This window comes from Stegodyphus dumicola, chromosome 9, assembly GCF_044657685.1.
Source record: "Stegodyphus dumicola isolate Sdum_Otavi_A_Nest chromosome 9, ASM4465768v1".
NCBI classification, from domain to species: domain Eukaryota; kingdom Metazoa; phylum Arthropoda; class Arachnida; order Araneae; family Eresidae; genus Stegodyphus; species Stegodyphus dumicola.
In genome coordinates this window covers 54,178,241-54,196,628 of record NC_140776.1, presented here as the reverse complement: position 1 = coordinate 54,196,628, position 18,388 = coordinate 54,178,241, and the positions used below count along the sequence as shown (strand labels likewise).

The window sequence follows — 18,388 nt, the reverse complement described above, 5'->3', positions numbered from 1 at the left end:
AAAGTTCCAAAAACTATTAATGATGCCATGTCATGGGTACCAGATGAAAATATTCAGAAACTACTTGAAACAATGGTCGCACTTATTGAAAAAATTCAGAAAGCAAAATATCCAGTCGAGAAGTTACGGGCCGATTTAAAGCAAGGCAGACTCATTGACTTCGCCGAAAATGGGAGTTAATAAGGTGACGAAGTACATAGCTTTCCTGACTCCCCGTAGACGAGCAATAATAGCCCTGTTGAAATTATTTCTTTTTCCCTCCGATGGATTCATTTTTTCTTTTATTTTTTATCGTCTGTCGCCAACTAGGTCACGTGACTGGCGGCAGAGAAGGAATTTAATACACTTCTCTTTTAGTTAGCTTGAGGGCGACGCCTTGAAATGATCTGTTCTTGGCCGCATAGCGGTAATTGTTCTTGATAAACGAATTTTGGCCCTATGATGGGAAAATTTATAATATATGTATGATTGTGCTTTCAATAATGTAAATAATGTACATAAGCTCTTCATTAAATGTTTTGTTTTTATATAAAAAAAAAATAGAATTGTGAATTCGTGAGCATAAACGTGACAATTTTTATACACATATTTTTGGTGCCGAAACCCGGGACCTTTAGATACTTTAAAATCGAAACTGAATATAGTTGAATATAGTTCTATGCTGGAATAATGGAAGGATACCTGAAAATATCAGGTAAGCCATTTTCTTTCATTCTTGAAGTATTCAACCTTGAAAAATAATGATTGAGTTGAATAAAAGTATTGAATATTTATGTTGTTTTATTGAAATATTACTTGAAAGAATAATACTTCATTGATGCTTCAAAAAAATTAATTGGTCTTAATCGAATGAAATTTGTGGACTATAAGTATATTGTTTTTAAAGGAAGTGCTTAAAATATTGAAATACTGTACTTTATTTGTTGAATTTTATAAGGTTATATTCCATTACTTGAAATATGGAAAATATAGACAAACTAAAGTCGAAAAGAGCTGCTATCAGATCTGCAATCACTAAACAAATAAATAAAGCAGAAGATTTGTTGGTAGCAGCGATTGAAAGAACTGACACAGATTCCTTGTTAGAGTGTCAGGATATTTTGTCAGAAAAAGAAAATTTTTTAAATGAAATTGATAAAGAGATAGATAAATTGATTGAAGATAAAGCTGAATATGAAAAAGAATTAAAATCGGTTGAAGAATACTCTCATAAAATTTTGAGTATGAAATCCAAAATTAAGAATAGGTTAAGAAAATGTAAAGCAGATACCGAAGTTAACGTAGTTTAAAATGTACCTGTAACTCCTGTAATCGAAAGTAAATTTGTTGCGGCAGTTAAGTTGCCGAAATTAAATATTGAAAAATTCTCTGGTGATCCCAGTACTTATTTAGAATTTATTAACTGTTTCAAGAATGCTGTGGATAACAATGACTCTTTGTCAAAAATAAGTAAATTTCAATACCTGAAATCTCTTTTGACAGGTACTGCATATAATGTTGTATCAGGGTTTGATCTCACTGATGAAAATTATGATGAATGCCTAAAATTGTTAAACGAAAGATATGGTAGGCGTGATACAATCATAAACTGTCATATAAATAAAATTTTGAACTTAGAGCCAGTAAAATCATCAAATAATATAAGGGGACTTAGAAATCTGTATGATAAATGTGAAATACATATCAGAAATCTCAAGTCAATGGGGGTAACAACAGGTTCATACGGGCATCTACTTTTGCCTATACTGTTAAAATTGTTACCAGAAAACATGGTTCTAGAATTTCATAAGAAAAATAATACAGAAAATGAGTATAAGGTCAATGACCTATTGGAATTTATAAGAGAAGATTTACGTGCCCGTGAGGCCACAATATTAGTAAATAATTCTTCTAGTAATAAAATACATGACACTTACACTAATTTTAATTCCAAACAAAAATATAATCAGAACTTTTCTTCTAAGAAAAGTGTTCCTTCGGCTGCTGCCTTGAACACTTCTATAAAAATATTTTGTGTATTTTGTGACTCTTCGGATCATACAAGCTTGGGTTGTAAAAGGTATACAGACCAAGAGAAACGTTTTAAATTGAAGAAGGGAGGATGCTGTTACAAGTGTTTCTTAAAATCACACCTGTCTTCTAACTGTAAAAGTAAATTAACCCCATGTTCGAAATGTGGTAATAAATTTCACAATGAGCTGTTCTGTAATAAATCAGAAAAACATGAAAGTCCTGAAAATATTAACGCAGATAAATCCACAACCTTAATATCTTGCGTTTCTGAACAGAAAAATAAAACTATTTCTACATTACTCCAAACTTGTATTGTATGTGTCTCTGGTGGTGAAAACAAAATCCATGCAAGGGTTTTGTGTGATAGTGGTTCAGAAAAATGCTTTATAAAAGAAAATTTAGTAAGAAAACTGAATTTAAAGCCTATTAGAAAAGAAAATTTATTAGTATATTCATTTGGCGGACGAAAACCACAAGAATCATCATTTGACCTAGTTTCTCTTGAATTACAAAATGTTTCGCAAACAAACAATTCCATAAATATTGAAGCCTTGGTAGTTGAAAAAATAACTGGCGCTACAGTCAAAATTCCAGACAAAGGTTTGATTCAACGCTTGAAAATGAGAGGATTTAATCCTGCTGATACAGGGCATGAACGGGAAATAACTATTTTACTAGGGTCAGACTTTTTATGGCAAATTCAATTAGGTATTGTGGGAAAAATTGGGAAGCATTTATACATTGCAGAAACTATTTTCGGACATACTATTCAGGGGCAGATAGAATCAAAAGATAGAAGAATAAATTGTTGTAGTGTATCAGTTGAGAGTGAAAATGATGAACTGAAGAAAATTTGGGATTTAGAAGTCATGGGTATTGTTGAGAATAACGAAAAGAATTCTAGTGATTTAGAAATCATAAATGACTTTCAAAATAATTTGAAATTTAAAAATGGTCGTTATGAGGCAAGGTTACTATGGAGCAAATCTCGCGATTTATTGAGAAATAATCTTGAAGTGGCTAAAAGAAGATTTGCTAGTCTAGAAAATAAATTTAAGTGTAATGAAATGTTATTTGAAGAATACAACAATATTCTCAGGGAACAAGAACATTTAGGAATTGTAGAAGTATGCCCTGAAAACAGCTCGACACTTAATTCTTACTATATGCCTCACCATCCTGTAATTAGAGACGACAAAACAACAACAAAGGTATGCATCGTTTACGATGCTTCTTCAAAATCAAATGATGCTCTTTCTCTCAACGACTGTCTTCACCCAGGGCCAAATCTAAATCCAAATGTTTTGGACATGATTTTGAAATTCCGCGAAAATAGGATCGCCTTTTCGGCAGATATCGAAAAGGCATTCCTTCAAATATCAATCGCAGAAGAAGACAGAGATTATCTGAGATTTCTTTATTTTAAAAACCTTGATAGAAAAGAGAGTGTAATTTCTTACAAAATGACAAGAGCAACCTTTGGTGTAATTTGTAGTCCTTTCATCCTTGCCTGCACAATAAAACATCACATTGATAAGTACAAGAATTCTAACTTTAAGACTTTTGAAATGCTTAACTCAAATCTTTACGTGGATGACCTATTTTCTGGAGCGACAACTGTTGAAGAAGCACTTAATCTATCAAATGAAACTGTTAAAATTCTTGCTGAAGGAGGTCTAAATCTAAGAAAATTCGAAACCAATTCCCTAGAGCTTAAGCAGAAATGGCTTGAGGAAAAGTTAATCTCTCTCAATAATGACACTCCATGTACATCCTTAAAAGTACTAGGTTTAATATGGAACAATGATGAAGATGTCTTAGGACTAGAATTAACACCCTTACTGTCCTCTATAAACACTGAATGTACCAAACGTAATGTATTAAAAATAGCAGCCAAAATTTTTGACCTATCTGGATTTATCGCACCCTTTGTAATTCGAATTAAATGTTTATTGCAACAGCTATGGCTTCAAGGGGTACCTTGGGATGATATCTTTTCTGGAGAACTCGAAAATGACTGGAAAATATGGCTCTCTGAAATAAAAGAACTTAAAATGTTAAAAATTCCCAGATATTATTTTCATGTACCAAATTTAGACAGGGACACTGTTCAGTTACACATTTTTAGTGACGCTAATCCGAATTCGTATGGCTCAGTCGCATACTTGAGATACAGAACTGATGAAGATAAATTTGAAACTACATTTGTTTTGGCAAAATCACGTGTTGCACCATTAAAGAAATTAATGCTTCGCCTTGAATTGATGGGAGCACTGGTGGGTGCTAGGGTTGCCAACTACCTGAAAAATATTCTACATATTTCAAATGTCATTTTATGGTCAGATTCGGAAATAGTTCTACATTGGATTAAAGGTACAGCTAAAAGATGGAAACCTTTCATTGCTAATAGAATTTCAGAAATACATGAAATTTCAGATCCTTGTTCATGGAGACATTGCGAAGGAAAACTCAACCCTGCAGATCTAATAACAAAGGGTTGTTCTGCAAAAGAACTGATAGATTCTTCGAAATGGTGGCATGGCCCTGCATTTCTTTCGTTACCTGAAAGTCAATGGCCAAAACCCAAACTATCGACGTCAAAATTACATGATGTATCAGAAGAATCTCGAAAACCGGAAGCTATCCTAGCGTGTTTGATCAAAACAGACAAAGCTGAAAATGTTCCACTCATGAATTTGACAAAATTTAGTTCCTTGAAAAAACTTTATCGTGTGACTGTTTGGATTTTCAGATTTATATCAAATTTAAAAGTAAAAAGGGAAAATAGAAATTTTGCGGAAATTTCAGCAGAAGAAATCAGTAAATCTGAAACCTTTTGGTTAAAACAAGCTCAAGAAGATAGTTTTCCTGAAGTTATAAAGTCTCTAAGAGAAAACAAGCATATTCCAAAGGATTCAAAATTGTTGGAATTAAATCCCATATTATCAGATGAAGGTCTACTTTTGGTACGAGGTCGGTTACAAAAGTCAAACCTACTATTTAACAACAAACATCCAATAGTAATCCCTTCAAAACATAAATTAAGTGAATTAGTAGTACGAGACGCTCATGAAAAGGTTTATCATGCGGGTGTATCGGATACTCTAGTGCATATACGTGAAAAATTCTGGCTCTTAAGAGGAAAACAATACGTCAAATCAATCCTGAGTAAATGCTTAATATGCAAAAAATATAATGTACGTCCTGGACAACAAATCACTGCACCTCTTCCAGTGGATAGAGTTAATGAATCTCCACCTTTCGCAATTTGTGGACTCGATTTTGCAGGTCCTTTGTATGTAAAAGAAAATGACAACAAATACTACATTTTATTGTTTACTTGCGCTACTACAAGAGCTATTCACCTTGAGCTCGTAAAAGGCATGAGCACTGAAGAATTTTTACTTGCGTTCCGCAGGTTCGTATCCCGAAGAGGTTTGTGTTCCACTGTGTACTCGGACAATGCTAGAACATTTAAAAGAGCCGAACTTGAATTAAAGCAAATGTGGAAAGTGATTAACCACCCTGAAGTTAAAAAATTTTCTGCTTCGCATGGAATCACATGGAAATACATTGTGGAACGTGCTGCCTGGTGGGGCGGTTTTTATGAACGTTTAGTTCGCAGTGTAAAAACTAGTTTAAGAAAGAACATTGGGAAATCATCTTTGACTCAAAGTGAATTAGAAACGCTTTTGCTTGAAATAGAAGCGATGATAAACTCGCGTCCATTAACATACGTCTTTTCTGATCTTGAAGAGCCCTCCGCACTTACTCCAGCCCACCTGTTGATTGGTAAACGACTCTTGAGTTTGCCAGCTGTAAGGAGGAATGACTTGAATTTACCAGGTTCCAGAGAAGTAATGTTAAAACGTTTCCGTACACGAGAAAATCTAATAAATCACTTTTGGAACAGATGGAAAAAAGAATATCTCCTGTGCTTGAGATCTGCTCATTATACCGGTCAGAAGAAACAATCTACATTCAACGTAAATGATATAGTACTTGTTCATGATGAAAATTTACCTAGAAGTTGGTGGAAATTAGGAAGAATAACCAAAACCTTTATTGGTAGAGATGGAATGATCAGATCGTGTGAAGTGAAAACTGGTAATTCGGTAATCAAACGTCCAGTGCAGCTATTGTACAATTTAGAAATTGATGATATCAGTAATTGCAATAATCAGTGACTGGTTAAAAAAAAAAAATTTGGACTGAATGACTGATAAACTGATGATAGAAAAAAAAAATGTTCTTTTTCATAATGTTTTCATTTATTCATTATTATTTTCCTTGGTTGGGGGAGTTTGTTGAAATTATTTCTTTTTCCCTCTGATGGATTCATTTTTTCTTTTATTTTTTATCGTCTGTCGCCGACTAGGTCACATGACTGGCGGCAGAGAAGGAATGTAATACACTTCTCTTTTAGTTAGCTTGAGGGCGACGCCTTGAAATGATCTGTTCTTGGCCGCATAGCGGTAATTGTTCTTGATAAACGAATTTTGGCCCTATGATGGGAAAATTTATAATATATGTATGATTGTGCTTTCAATAATGTAAATAATGTACATAAGCTCTTCATTAAATGTTTTGTTTTTATATAAAAAAAAATAGAATCGTGAATTCGTGAGCATAAACGTGACAATTTTTATACACAAGCCCAGTGGTAAGGAGCAGAGCAGGTTTTCTCTGTAGATCGAGGTCATGGGTTCGGTCCCCCACCTTAACTTTCGGACTTTCTGCGCCTGCAAGGACTTTTTAATTTCGTTTCTCCATTACTAAATTCGAACTGCATCACTTAAAAGTCACTTTTTATTTTTTCACCTACGGGTGTTGTGTTTATTGAATTTTAACGCCTTTCTTTTTATTTTTCGAATGGCCTTTGTCACGTGTTTTAGATCTACTGGAAAACTTAAGTACTTGCATATTAGATCAAAAGAAAGTCACACACTCAGTTTTGTGTTAATTGAGTTAGCAAAAACAAATTACAGCCCAATTTAATACAATATTGCTAAATTTTATCCGATTAACTGATAGAGTCCTATGATCATAGTTTTCAGACTGTATTAGTTATTTAATTATGCTGATATTAGTTTTTTAATGTTCAATAAATGTACAACTTAAAACTTTGCACCTTTATGATATTTCTTATTTGAAATTTTTGCACTGAAATTACACTGCTGCTTTGTAATGTAGTAACATTTAATCTTTATTACTACTTTTTACTTATACTGATTTGATATTCATGACATTATTGTCTATTTATTCATTAATAAAGGGTTTGATTTAAAGCACAGTAGTTACTTATTTTTCTGAAACATGGTTATTTTATTATTTCAAGATTTAAGTGTACAAATACGAGTGCCAGAAAATGAAATTAAAAAAATATTAATAATAAATAAAATAAAAAAGAGTAATCTGTGTACTCAGTACACAAAGGAAAAGCATATTTTTTTTAATTTTGCTGCAAACTAAATTTAGCAAAAAATCAAAATCACGCGCCATCATCTGTAAATACTTTCCGAATTGTACCCGTGTCTTCAATACGCAACTCCTGGAGCAGGGTATTACGAAGGCACCATGAATTTCTCGTCGTTTGACCCAATTCCTGGTCCAAACGCATTTTCTTTCTTCCCCCCCCTTCAAATTTGTAGCTGTAACTATAGTAGCAATTTAATGTAAAATAGTCATCCATTATTTTGATTATTTTACAATACCGTAAGCTTTGTTTACAAATCGTAGACAGTGTGACTCTGTAGAGGGCGGGAACACTTCCTTTCACAGTGATTGGCTGAGTGAATTCCTGTACTAACGAGAAAATCATTCCGTGTGGACAGGCGAGCTATCTCAGATATTGTCGGCCGAGAAAATCGCTACGTGTAGTCGGGCCTTAAGAAGCTTCTTGGATGGCATGTTGCATAGCAGTAGTAATTTTATAAATTTCTTCTACATCATAGCTGTACTGCAAATTATTTCTCCAGTTGTAATTAATTAACTTGTTGGTAAATTTGCTCCAGTTAATCTTGGTGTGATATCTTTGAAGTGGAGGGTAAAACCCATAAAAATCAAAGATAACCGGCAAATGGTCCGATGGCAGATTTTCTATAACTTCCAGAAGAAGAGTTTGATTGATATTCTTGAGAAGAACAATACCTAGTATATCACCAGTGTCAGAATGTTCAATTCTTGTAGGAGCAGAGGGAGCAACAATTTTTACATCATAAGCCAGCAAATAGTTATTAAGTATTTGTACCCTTGAGTTCCAGCAATTGTTTTTTGCATTAAAATCTCCAGCAATAATTGTGGAGAAGTTCGCACAGGTTAAGTTATCCAGGTCATTTTGTGTAAGAAGGTTGATAGGAGGATTATAGACCACGATGGATAAATAAGCTTCATTAAGGTTGCTGTAAAGAATAGTAGAAGTTTTCTCAATATTCCCAGTATTAGGAAGATCAAATGAGTTAAATTTGATATGACTTTTTATAATGATCACCATGCCTCCTCCTCTGTTGTGTTCTCTATCATTTCTGATGACATTATAATCCAGTATATAGAATTTATTTGACTTACGCAGGTGGGTTCCATTAATAAGCATTATATATAAATTATATTTCAGTAAAAAATTTTTGATTTCTTCTTTTTGTTTGGATATGCCATTTGCATTGAGATAAGCTACTTTAAGAAAGCTGTTGCTAGCTGCAATCAATTTATTAGTATCCAATGAAGACTTAAAGGTCATAATCAATGTGAAATATTCTATAGCCAACATAACGGCTTCTTATTTTGGTCATAATGTTTTTGGATTGTTTGAACATAGTTAAGAATTCTTTCGCTTTTGTGGCACACAATACATACAATTAAACAATTAACAGTGCATGACATGTGGAATGATGATATTGCTTCAGCCAGTTCAAACTAATGTTCCTCCTTATACAACTTTGTTTTTGCAAAAATACTGCATGACACTATGGAAAGATGCCTGTTGCTCGATTCACCTTATGCTTTGGGGACTTAATGTGCCAAGCACGTGTAACGTTTTTCTTTCCACATTGTAGGTAATTAAAAGTGTTAAGTAGCACCACATGCAGTGAACATTAAAATTGATTCCATCCACTTTAAAAAAGAAAATTATTTTGCCATACTGTCATTAAAGTTACAACTTTTTTCTTGCCCTGTCATTTGGATGGATTCTGAAAAAAATTAAATTTAGAAAATTTAATAATTGTACTCAAAATTAAGCTATTTTATTTTAACAGTAGTAAGTACATTTTTTCCCTAACTTCTAAAAATGCTTACTGGTGGCAACTTGATGAGTTAATACATATATATTTGGAGGTCACATACGATCGATTTATTGGTATTAGGAATCTATCGATGACGTGGCTAGTCATTGGTGTCAGGTGGTGTAGAAGACAAATGTCAATGAATGTGTAGTCCAAGAGCCCATGAAGGAATTATGAACCATTAGACTCCACCATCATTCATTAGTTCGACGATTTCCAAATAAGTTGCCACAAACATACATCACGTTGTCAGTGCAGATGTAGGACCTATGCAGCTTAGGCAGAGACAGTTCGGCGACTGGCATAAAAATTCCATGCGGTCCTCACAATGAGAGCACGCAGACATATTGACAACCTCATTGCAATATGTCTCTCAACCCGATTAAAAAATATATTTCATATGGCATATCATTATATGCCTAAGGACAGAAAAATCAAGCCTTTAAAGGACAAGGCTTATATGACCCGTACCTCGAAATACTATGAATAATAAATTTACTTTTAAAAATCTTTAAACAAATAGTTAACTCCAAAATGTTCTGTAGGACGCATATCCATGCAGGATACAGAACTAGAATCCGTAACTGCTCCAGAAAATCTGGTACGAATGGACCTAGTTATAGATCAGCTTTTGAATAACATTTTCAGATTGTGTTACTATATTTTTAACTGACACCACATTTAAGTACACAATTTAGATTTTATATATATATATATATTCAATAAATTAATAAAATTTCACTACTACTGTTGAAAGATATTTTCCCCACCATTTAATATTATCAAAAGACTATGCAAAGTATGGTTACTTTAAATGACAGTCTGCTGTGAAGTACACAACTTAGATTATATATATATATATATTCAATAAATTAATAACATTTCACTGCTACTATTGAAAGATATTTTTCCCACGATTTAATATTATCAAAAGACTATGCAAAGTATGGTTACTTTACATGAAAAGTCTGCTGTGCACCACAAATTCTATTACACTGAAGAGAATTTTACATTCTACCACTATAAAATTATCTACAGTGTCGACATTAATAAATTAAAATATAAAAGTTTGTTACCTCGACCCCTTCCTCTTTTTGGTGGCATCTTTAAAAATTTCAATTAAATCCCAGCAAAGGTCATTAAAACTACAAAATAAAAACACATACACATTATATATACAGAAAAAGAATGCTCATAAAAACACATAAAAGAAACATACTAATATACAGAAAATCTTTAAAGTTACTCCAAAGAACACATTTTACATAAATAAAAATATCTAAAATTTAAAAAGATGTTTTTCTGTTAATGGGCATCAAATTGACAAATGTAATAGCCTACTCAATACTAAATCATGAGCATCTTGTGCAATGACTGCATATATAATACTTAATGTGAAAAATGCCGAATTTGTGTTATTCTCCATTTTTTAAAGCAAAAACAGGTTGCTATGTACCAACAGTTTTACCTTTCCCACGTACATAAGTATTTGCTTTCACTAAAAAACACCAGAGAATAGCATGAATTTGGCATCATGCACAGCCCTGACATGTGCACATTCAATATTACTTATATAATATGCATTACATGTATACAGAATTATTCATTATATATAAAGCTATTCTGTTCATGAAGCTTTATGTATCATGAGGATTGCTGCCTTTTAACTAGATTTTATGCCAACGTTTATGTTTGGCGATAAATGGTGACCTGGTAACAGAGAAGCACTTTTAAAAAATCAATTTATATCCTTTAAATCTTAATAATTAAAAATTCCTCAGGACAAATTATGTGTAATAAACAGTAATAGTATTACTGTTGTTGAGTTAAAAACTAAACAGCAGTTTATGCCACTAATTTTAAAATAAAACATGTAACTTTCTCTGTTGATTTTACTCAGTTACTGCAATAATAAGGACCAATGCATCTTTAAAATTAACATAATAAACGTAAAATGACGAAAATTCCAACCACTTACATAGTAATTGATGCTGATCTTCCATTCAAATAACCAGCCTGTTTGTCGGCTATTTTTTTACAATTTTATACAGACTGCACATATAGAATCTTTACATACTTTGATTTACACAGAATGTCACAAATATTTGCATGTATTGTTAGGGAATAAAATATGCTACCAGCATTCATGTGATACAGAAAAGTGAACATTTAATTATTTAATCCAAAGAAAAACAACCTTTTTTATAGTACAAGAAATTCCTATCTTTAATTTTTTTTCATAACACAAACAAAAACTAGAGTTGCAGATTATCACTCACAAACTCGGAGGAAAATTCGAAAGAAAAAGAAAAATCATTAAAACTTTAGATATGACAGGTATTTTATAAATCTTGCACAGCTCTTGCTCAATTACATTACACGATTTGCAGAATGCTAATGCAGATAATACAGAACTGAACATAACTTTTATGATATTTCTTGTATCATCTTCTAGCACTTAGTAATAAATTCAAAGCCAACTAATTCTTGGAAAATGAAAGCACAGAAATGAAACATCTGAGCAAGTACATAATTTCATCAAATAAAATTGTAAATCAACAAAGATAGCATTTTCCAGAACTGCTAATCTACACAAACTGTACGAATTTTTGTAGGACACGAGTTTGTAGGAAATTAAATGTACAAACAACCATACAATTAATTTATTGCTGTTGAAAGAAGTTCACATTTATTAACCCGCGTATGGTTCCTGTGACTTTCACAGGATACAAAATCCGTCTCACAAAACATGTCGCATGAAAATAGTGTGAGTAAATATACTTTTTAAATTAAAAAAAAAACTATTAAAATTTCTGCATTATCTCTTTCACAATCAATCCGCCCCACATGGCTCTACATTGAAACAACCGGAACCGCCCTAAAATGGCCGAGATTGTAATCTTGATTTCTTCCCTCCCCCTAAGGTATGTAGTAGCAGATGCAGATTCCCAAATGCATTGTATCAGTTTACTGCAGATAGCTTGTTCTAAGAGGTTTCTTATCTTTTAGTTGCTCGTGACATTTTGTTGATTCTTTTGTCGTACAGTGGGGTTTTAAGCTTATGACAATACAGCAATGAAATATATACAGCAATGAAAGTGCAGTTTAAAAATTTAAGGATTATATTTATTTTTAACCAATTTATTCCTTCGTATAAGAATAACGGAAATAAACAAAATCTCATTCGTGATCATAACAAAGCCAAAAAGGCTTGTTGGTCTGACCTTCAGAATAGTTTTATAAAGAAAGTCAAAGGCTAATGGAATCTTTGTTAGAAAGTACAAAGGATGTCATTCGAAATCTTCACAAGTATTTTCTGCGTTAATGGACGGGAAGGGGAGGAAATTGCTGTGAAACTGGAAAAGTATTTCGGTCGGCTCGGTATTTTAAGGATACAGGTTAGCAAAAGGTCTGAATTTCAAAGAGTTATACTAATTTTGTTTATTAAAGATGCAAAAAGTAATAAATGAAAAAAAAAATGCCCCATATTCAGAACCAGAATGTGTCCAAATCACGCCGTTCATGGAGGGTTTGCAGAGATTTACTCATGGCAGGTAAAACTACAGCAGAGTCGAATAATTATTTAAGACAAATAAGCATACCTTAGTTAGAGGAGGGAGAATTAGCATTTCAGGATATATTATCATGACCAGCAATCATTACATTAACATAGCTAAAAGAAAGTGGGGTCACTTGCAGAGAAAATCAAACAGTATAAGTTAATACTTATACATTAATAATAATAATACTTAAGTTAATACTTATTACTTAAGTTCAAACCAACAGTGAATGCATATTTCTAAAAAAACACGCAGATTCGCTTACAATCAGTAATGAAAAATTTTTTTTTATTTATTCCTGTATAAAATGGTATACCACAACCATACTTTGACATAAAACTAAAAGAACTCTGGAGCCTTAAAAATTATTTTAAAGATACAGTTTCATCACACTACAATCCTGTCCTAATTTTGATGGAGAATACCTGAAAGCATAAATCTGCGGTACTCTCACCCATCCTTTCCTACCATCAAACCACTGAAGAGGACTTTCAGCTCACCAGCACTTTTTAGTACCCTATGCAGCACAGAAACTACACTGACTACCAATAAGTATTTGAACACCTGTGACAGAAAAGAAAAACTAGCTTTATTCAAAATCAATAGTTGGTAGAGCCTCCACGAGAGGTAATTACAGCATGGACCCTCCGGGGCATACTTTCACAAGTCTTTGTATGACAGCTAGTGGTATTTTCTTCCACTCCGCTTGGACATAGAAGTTCCTTCACCGAATTTGCATGGGTAGTGGACCCCTGAATTCGGCAATGCAACTCGTCCCAGAGGTTCTCGATAGGGTTCAGGTCTGGACTCTGGGCAGGCCAGTCCATTCGATGAACTCCATTGGCACCATACCAAGCCTTAGACCCATAAAACTGCCACAACGTAGGAAGCACACTGTCATCCAAAATAGTGCAGTAGGCATCAGAGTGTAGCTTACCATGAATGGGGACCAAGGGTTCCAGCCCATACCAGGAGAAACACCCCCAGACCATAATTCCACCTCCGCCGAACTTGACTGTTGGCACAATGCATTCTGGCAGGAGACATTCTCCAGGTAGACGCCAGACCCAGATCCTGCCATCCGAACGGTAAAGGGTAAACCTTGATTCATCACTCCAAAGAACCCATTTCCACTGATCTATGGTCTAATTTCAATGTGTTTTGCACCACATTAAACGAGCAGCGCGGTTGGACTTTGTGATCAAAGGCTTATGGGCAGCAGCACGACCATGAAAACCAAGCAGATGTTCTTCCTTACGGACGGTATTCATTGAAACAATATTCCCGGATGCCTGTTGAAACTCCTGGCGGATGAGGGCCATCGGTTGGGTGCGTCCTTCCGAATTTCTCTGGACAGCACTAGTCAGTCTCTATCTTCCAGTTTCGTTGGTCTGCCAACTCGGGGCACATTCCGGCAATCACCGCTCACCTTCCACTTCTTAATCACATAGGCCACTGTCGATTTTGGGTACTTCAGATCGCTAGATATGTCTCTTAAGGATCGGCCACATTTGTGATACCCGATAATTATACCTTTCTTAAAATTAGAGAGCTCCGAACTGCAAGGCATCTTGCATGCAACTAAAGCCGATGCTGTTTCCTACACGATACATACAGGCGGAATCCGTGACGTACCTTAGGACCGCAGGTAATGTCATTTGCATAGGTGTCCAAATACTTATTGGAAGTCAGTGTATCACACTTACAAATATTTAAGGCCTTCTCTAGGATTTGACCGTGGAATAATGATGTAATGATATGGTAGCCAGCCCCATTAACCATTACACTCATCACGGCACCACATTAGTACAACAATAAAAAAACAGTAGTCAGTTTCTAATGGTATGCTGGATTGTATTCATGCAGAGCTTGTATACTGCCTTTATGCCTACTTATGGTGATAATTTTTTTCATGGGCCCATCTTGGACGGTTACAGCCGAAAACATCGCGGACGAATACGTTGCAGAGAAAACAACACAAGGCGAAAACGTCGTGCTATAAAACATCGTGGTACAAAACATGGCCATCAAAGATAAAGCGGTTAAAAAACTTCACAGTTTAAAAACATCGGCGTCGAAAATATCGTGGTAAAAAATAAAGTATCTACAAATCATTGCATGACGATAACATCGCAGATATGGTTTTTTCAGGATTCCCATAACGATTTGTTAGTGAAAGATGGAAAAAAGGATAATTTTTACTTTCATATTTTTTATTAACTAACAAATTTTTGCTGAGAAAATAAGAAGAAAATTTAAGCACAGAAAATTAATGCAAAAAATTTAAGCACAGAAAATTAATGCAACTTAAAGCATTCTATAGAATTTTAAACTGACATAGTTAACTAACAAAGGCCAATAATAAATCATTTTTTATAAAGTTTTTAGCGGTAATTTTTCATGAAAAGTATAATCTATAAGTTGCATTTAATTTTCTATGCTTAAGTTTCCTTCTTACTTTTTCAGCAAAAACTTATTAGTCAATAAAAAACTGTGAAAGTAAAAATTATCCTTCTTTACATCTTGCGCTCACAAATCCTTATGGGAACCATATTTCCATTTACAGTTATTAAATTAAAGCCTGAAAAAAGCATGTCTGTGATGTTATCGTCATGCGATGATTTGTAGATACTTTATTTTTTACCAAGCTATTTCCGATGACGATGTTTTTAAACTGCAAGTTTTTGAACCACTTTATCTTTGACGACGATGTTTTAGGACTGCAATGCTTTCTCTTTGCGATGTTTTCTCCCACGCTGTTTTGTAGCACGACGTTTTCGCCTAGCGTTGTTTTCTCCGCGACATTTTCATCCATGATGTTATCGCTGGACACCATCTTGGACATTACCCCCACCCCTCAAAATTTTTTTAAACAAATAAATAAATGAAAACAAAACATACAAATACATAGTACTTAGTTTTAGCCATTACCTACATGGTATCGACATTCAACTGACTTTCCAGTTGACCACAAATTATTTATAACAGAAGACACCTTTTCAGTACCTGCATTTGTAGCAGGTAAATAAAGCGTTAGCTTTTGGAAGATGAACACGAGGAATATTGGTTTCATTAAAACAATTCAAAATCTGAATCCAATACTTATCAAAGATTTTCTTTTTCATTATTTCATTGCTGAAGTTTTTCTAATTTTACCTATTTTCAAATATATTTCATTGAGTAATTAATTTGTAATGCCATATATTTTTTCAAGACAAATATTTTTTCATGAAATCTATTGTTTATTCTATTTTGGTCTAATCTATGTGGCATTTTAAATTAATCTATTTATAATGAGTAATTTCCTTAAATCATTAGCTCTATATTTATACAAAAAACAATATTCATATAAATATTTATAATTTGATTAATAAACTATTTCTAGCCTATATTATTTCCTTATGTTCAACCGTATTGTTTAAAATAGTGTTGAAACTTGGTGGTAGAAATGCAGAATTGATTTTTTCTTTAAATTAAAAAATATAATCATTAATTTTTTTCTGAAATTTTAACAACTGTTCTTTCCTTATCTTTCATTCATTCCTTTATTGAATTATAAAAAACTAATGCTCGTATCTGGAGGAACTAAGGCCAAAGATTGATTTGTTCATTAAAAGAATTTTTTTTTTTTTTTAACTATCGATTTAAAACTACCACTTGAAAGAAAATATGATTTAAAATAATTGTAGCACTCTTCCAACTGCAGAGAGTAGAGCTTGCCATCTTGTTTTCGATAACCCTAGTAATCATTTGTAATTAACTTTGGCATCAGCACAAAATTCCTTCATATTTTCTACTCAAACCTTGTAAATATAAAAGTGAGTATAAATTTTGGCAATTATTCTTTCAATATATTCAGGAAGCAAAATTGATGCAGTTAAAACTGCACTGTGAATTATGTGTGCTGTACAGCCTACTCCAATTAATGGGTGATTCAAATAATTATACAGTTGAGAAAAGATGTTATTTGTTCCTTTTCCATTAACACCTCCAAAATTTGAATTGGTATGGTCTACAAAATAACACACTAATTTTTCAAAATCCACTGTATCAATGACGGACTTGGTAGTTAATTCCAGTGTTTTTCCAAGAAGAGTGATTAGAACTAGAATTTTAAATGGAACAACTTCCTTGTGGTTAAAATATTTAACAAGGGTCAGAAACAATTTTAAAACTTTGTGTTTTAAAATGGGTGTGAATGGTTATAAACCAAATGTTTTCTAATTTGATTTTCCCAGTACAGTACAACAGATTTTGAAGGGTTTTATTATATTTTTTAACTATTGCCTCAGTTGTACATGTACAATAAAATAATTTCTCAAAATATTCTGATTAATTTTGACGTACAATCGTTAAAGAAAATTTTAGTAATTGTATTAAAAGATTAACTATTATACTTTAAAAGTAGAAAATATGGTTTGTTTTTTTAAACTCTAAATATTTGTTGGTAGTACGTGTTTTAGTTGAGGAGATATATATGTACATGGAGGTATATATACATATAAGTATTGAGTTGGTGATATCAGAACATGGCCAATGGAGTCAGTTGTTGGTTTTGACTGGCGTAGAAGGCAAATGTCAGTGAATGCGGTATGTAGTCCAAGAGCTAATGAGAGAATGGAGAATCTTTAACCTTCCCCATCGTTTGTCAGTCTCTTAACATGCTGATTCCCAATCATGTCACCAGCACAGATTATATAATAAGAGATGAGCTAGTTGAGCTCTGTGATTGATCAGTGACACATGGTTGTGCAGTAGCAGTGTATGGCCATTCATTTTGGTATCTGGTAGAAGAGTTCCATGCTGTCCTCACATTGAGGCCATGTTCACATACTGGCAACACCATTGCCAATACAGTCAAATACCGAAAATCCGCCAACTCCTGAAACATTCGTTGCCTCTCAAAATATAAACATTCCATTTATAGGTTCCAGAAACCGCAGCATGAAGAACGAAATATCGAAGAAAAAAATACTTACCAAATAATGTCATAATTACTAAATAATAATAAGTCATAATGGAAATACCAAATTATTGAAATCATGCTAAAAGTTTTTTTTTTTTCGGGGGGAGGGGCTCCAATCTGCATTGAGATAAAAATATACACAATAAAAATTTCAAGTTCACTATTCACGTTGCTGTATTTTCTCATTTCATGGGATTATTTAATGCTGCCCTTTTTTTTTTTTTTTTTTCTTAAATCTGGATATTTTGTGGATAAAAAACTAAAAATATTTTAAATTTCAGCACTTTTTAATACAATGACAGATAAGAAACGTGTTCATGATGAAGTGCGTTGCATAAAATCTAAAGTACTTTTAATACAATATAAAGAACAAAATTCCTTAAAGAATTTTATTAATGAGAAAACAGGACTGGAACAAATATGATGTGACCTTTTTATAACAAAATTTCAATGAATGTTATCTTTCGAAGTCTTTTTTGTGATGCTATTTTACGAAAATTAAAGATAAGATGAAGAGGAAACATAAAGGACGCTACACACTTCCTTTCCAGTGAAAACGATTAGAGACG

At 33.2% G+C, this 18,388-nt stretch overlaps 1 protein-coding gene across 13 annotated transcripts in view; it reads right to left on the bottom strand.

Annotated features, from left to right (window-relative positions):
- LOC118205656 (protein argonaute-4-like) overlaps positions 1-18,388 on the bottom strand; it is a 126,777-nt gene that overhangs the window by 85,656 nt on the left and 22,733 nt on the right. For all 13 annotated transcript variants that reach the window (XR_015042983.1, XR_015042981.1, XR_015042980.1 and 10 more), the window contains one exon: positions 10,370-10,438. Coding sequence is in view for 4 of the 13 variants with exons in the window: in XM_085823449.1 (XP_085679575.1) it covers positions 10,370-10,397 (28 nt within the window). In the remaining 9 variants the exon portion in view is untranslated. The remainder of the gene's footprint in view (positions 1-10,369; positions 10,439-18,388) is intronic.